Genomic DNA, 2,376 nt, shown 5'->3' on the forward strand with positions numbered 1-2,376 from the left:
TGGAGGGTCCTGTCCGGAGGGCACGGGCGGGAGCGGTGAGCCGGGAGCGGTGTCGCCAAAATCCGGCAGGGTTCTGAGGGCATCGGTGAGGGGATGCTGCCGGGGACGAGCTGCCTTGTCCCCACAGAAAGTCCCGTCCCCTCCTCAGGCAGCGCTGACTCCCGTTAACGGTGAGCCACAGTGCTCTGCACTGTACGACGGTGCCACTTCTGATGAACCAAGCGGTGACTCAAGGAGAGATTCAACAAAAGGAAGCTTGCTTTGTCAGAAAGGCAAAACCAAGAAGCGCCAGCTTACGCCGGTGGTGGTCTTGGATCCTCAGGAAGTGCCAATGTGGCTGACAAGCATGAAACACAACGAAAAGGCAGACAGTCAACCTGTCTGCCAGCAGCCTGTATCTCCTTTAGGCCTTCAAGGCGTCTTGGAGAATAAAAATAAAAGTACTGGGGTTGTTTCTGGAGAAGGAAGTACCTGTAGAAAAGCCTGCATCAGCGGCTTCAGTGCCAGCCGGTGGGGGAGGCAAACAAGGCTCCGTCCAAAAAGGCACAAAAATAAGAGACAGCAGCAGCCTAATAACTCCTTTTTCAGACCACAGATGAGGCAAAGAGGAAGGAAGAAGGGTGTTCTGGAGATGCCTGTAGAAAAAAGAGACAATGGCTGTTCATTCCTCAATAGCTCCCTTTCCTGGGGTAGAGTTCAAGCATCTTTGTCCTTCCATAAAAAGAAGAAAGTTACCACAGAAGAGAGCTTCTGCAACAGCATCCTCTCTACCCCTTCTGTGAAATGCTCGCTTTCGGGGCACCACGTGACCCGATCTGCGGGTATGGCTCAGTGCTGCACTTGGTCTGCTTCCTCCATGATCCTGCTGGCTCCCAGCAATTCCTCTTCTGTCCTGGAGCTAATGCTTACAGATGCAGAGAAGGTGTTTGGGGAATGCCACCAAGAGGGGCCTATTGCTTTTGAGGAATGCATTCCTTTAGATAAGATGAAGGACTGCGAGAAAATTGGAGAAGGGGTGTTCGGAGAGGTCTTCCAGATCGACAGTGAGAGAGGACCTGTGGCCTTAAAAATAATTCCCATTGAGGGGACTGAAAAAGTAAATGGTGAAGCTCAAAAGAGCTTTGGAGAGATTCTGCCCGAGATCATAATTTCAAAAGAACTCAGTCTTCTGTCTGAAGAGTCTGTCAATAGGACTGTTGGGTTCATCAGCTTGTACTCTGTGCACTGCGTTCAAGGGGCCTATCCTAAGTATCTCCTGGAAGCCTGGGATAAGTATCACAAAGTAACGGGATCAGAAAATGATCGGCCAGACCTTTTTGGGGACAAGCAGCTCTTCATGGTTCTGGAGTTTGAATTTGGAGGCAGTGACTTGGAGCATATGAGAAACAGGTTAAGTTCAGTGGCGTTGGCAAAAAGCATTTTGCACCAGGTCACTGCTTCCCTGGCGGTGGCAGAACAGGAACTGCGCTTCGAGCACAGGGACTTGCACTGGGGGAACGTGCTGATAAAGAAAACGGCCGTAAAGGAGCTTAGTTATGTGTTGAATGGGGCAACACACACAATCCCCACAGCAGGGATTCACGTCAACATCATAGATTATACCTTGTCTCGACTGGAGAAGGACGAGTTAACGGTGTTTTGTGACCTTTCCACTGATGAAGAACTCTTCCAAGGCACAGGGGACTACCAGTTTGATATCTACAGGCAAATGAAAGTGGAGAACTCCAACAGCTGGACTGACTATCACCCACACAGCAACGTCCTCTGGCTGCACTACTTGTCAGATAAACTTTTGAAACGTATGAGCTACAAGAAAAAGGAATCAACTACTGCCATGAGGAAAATAAAGCAGCAGCTCGTGAAGTTCCACAAAGAAGTGCTGACCTTTGGGTCTGCCAATGAAGTTTTACAGAACAGCAGCCTTTTCCTGTGAGCACGGGAGCGCAATGTTCCCAAGAACTAAGTCACTGATACTGCCTTTCTCCTCTGCTCTTTTTTATGTATGATCTTTTTAAATGTTGGCACAGTGAAGAAGTGTTATGATCGGTTACCAATGTGTATAACACACTATCAAAAATGTCTAAAAAAACCCAAAAAAACCAAACCCCAAAGTCTTCTGCTTTTAAGATGTTTAGATATTTACTTTTTTGAGGGGTGATGGGGGGGAGAGAAGAGAGTTGACATTTGAGAAGGGGGAAAAAGGACTCCTTTGCGCTCAAGTAATGTTTTGAATGCCACACAAGTTTTCTTACCCTTTCAGTCTTGGATTATTAAAAGTTCTTTCCTTACTCTATTGTCTTTAAAGAAAAAAAAATACAACTCCGGACAGTGAGGACAAAGATAAATATTCTTGGGCCAATTGGGCCACCTTTTGAC

At 47.5% G+C, this 2,376-nt stretch overlaps 1 protein-coding gene across 1 annotated transcript in view; it reads left to right on the plus strand.

Moving 5' to 3' along the window:
• The window catches only part of GSG2 (germ cell associated 2 (haspin)), a 3,037-nt gene extending 1,104 nt beyond the window's left edge, over positions 1 to 1,933 (plus strand). The window contains exon 2 of the mRNA XM_009882746.1: positions 6 to 1,933. Within this exon, the coding sequence (XP_009881048.1) occupies positions 6 to 1,933 (1,928 nt within the window). The remainder of the gene's footprint in view (positions 1 to 5) is intronic.
• The last annotated feature ends 443 nt before the right edge of the window (positions 1,934 to 2,376 follow it).

Source organism: Charadrius vociferus, unplaced genomic scaffold (assembly GCF_000708025.1).
Source record: "Charadrius vociferus isolate BGI_N301 unplaced genomic scaffold, ASM70802v2 scaffold793, whole genome shotgun sequence".
Taxonomy (NCBI): Eukaryota; Metazoa; Chordata; class Aves; order Charadriiformes; family Charadriidae; genus Charadrius; species Charadrius vociferus.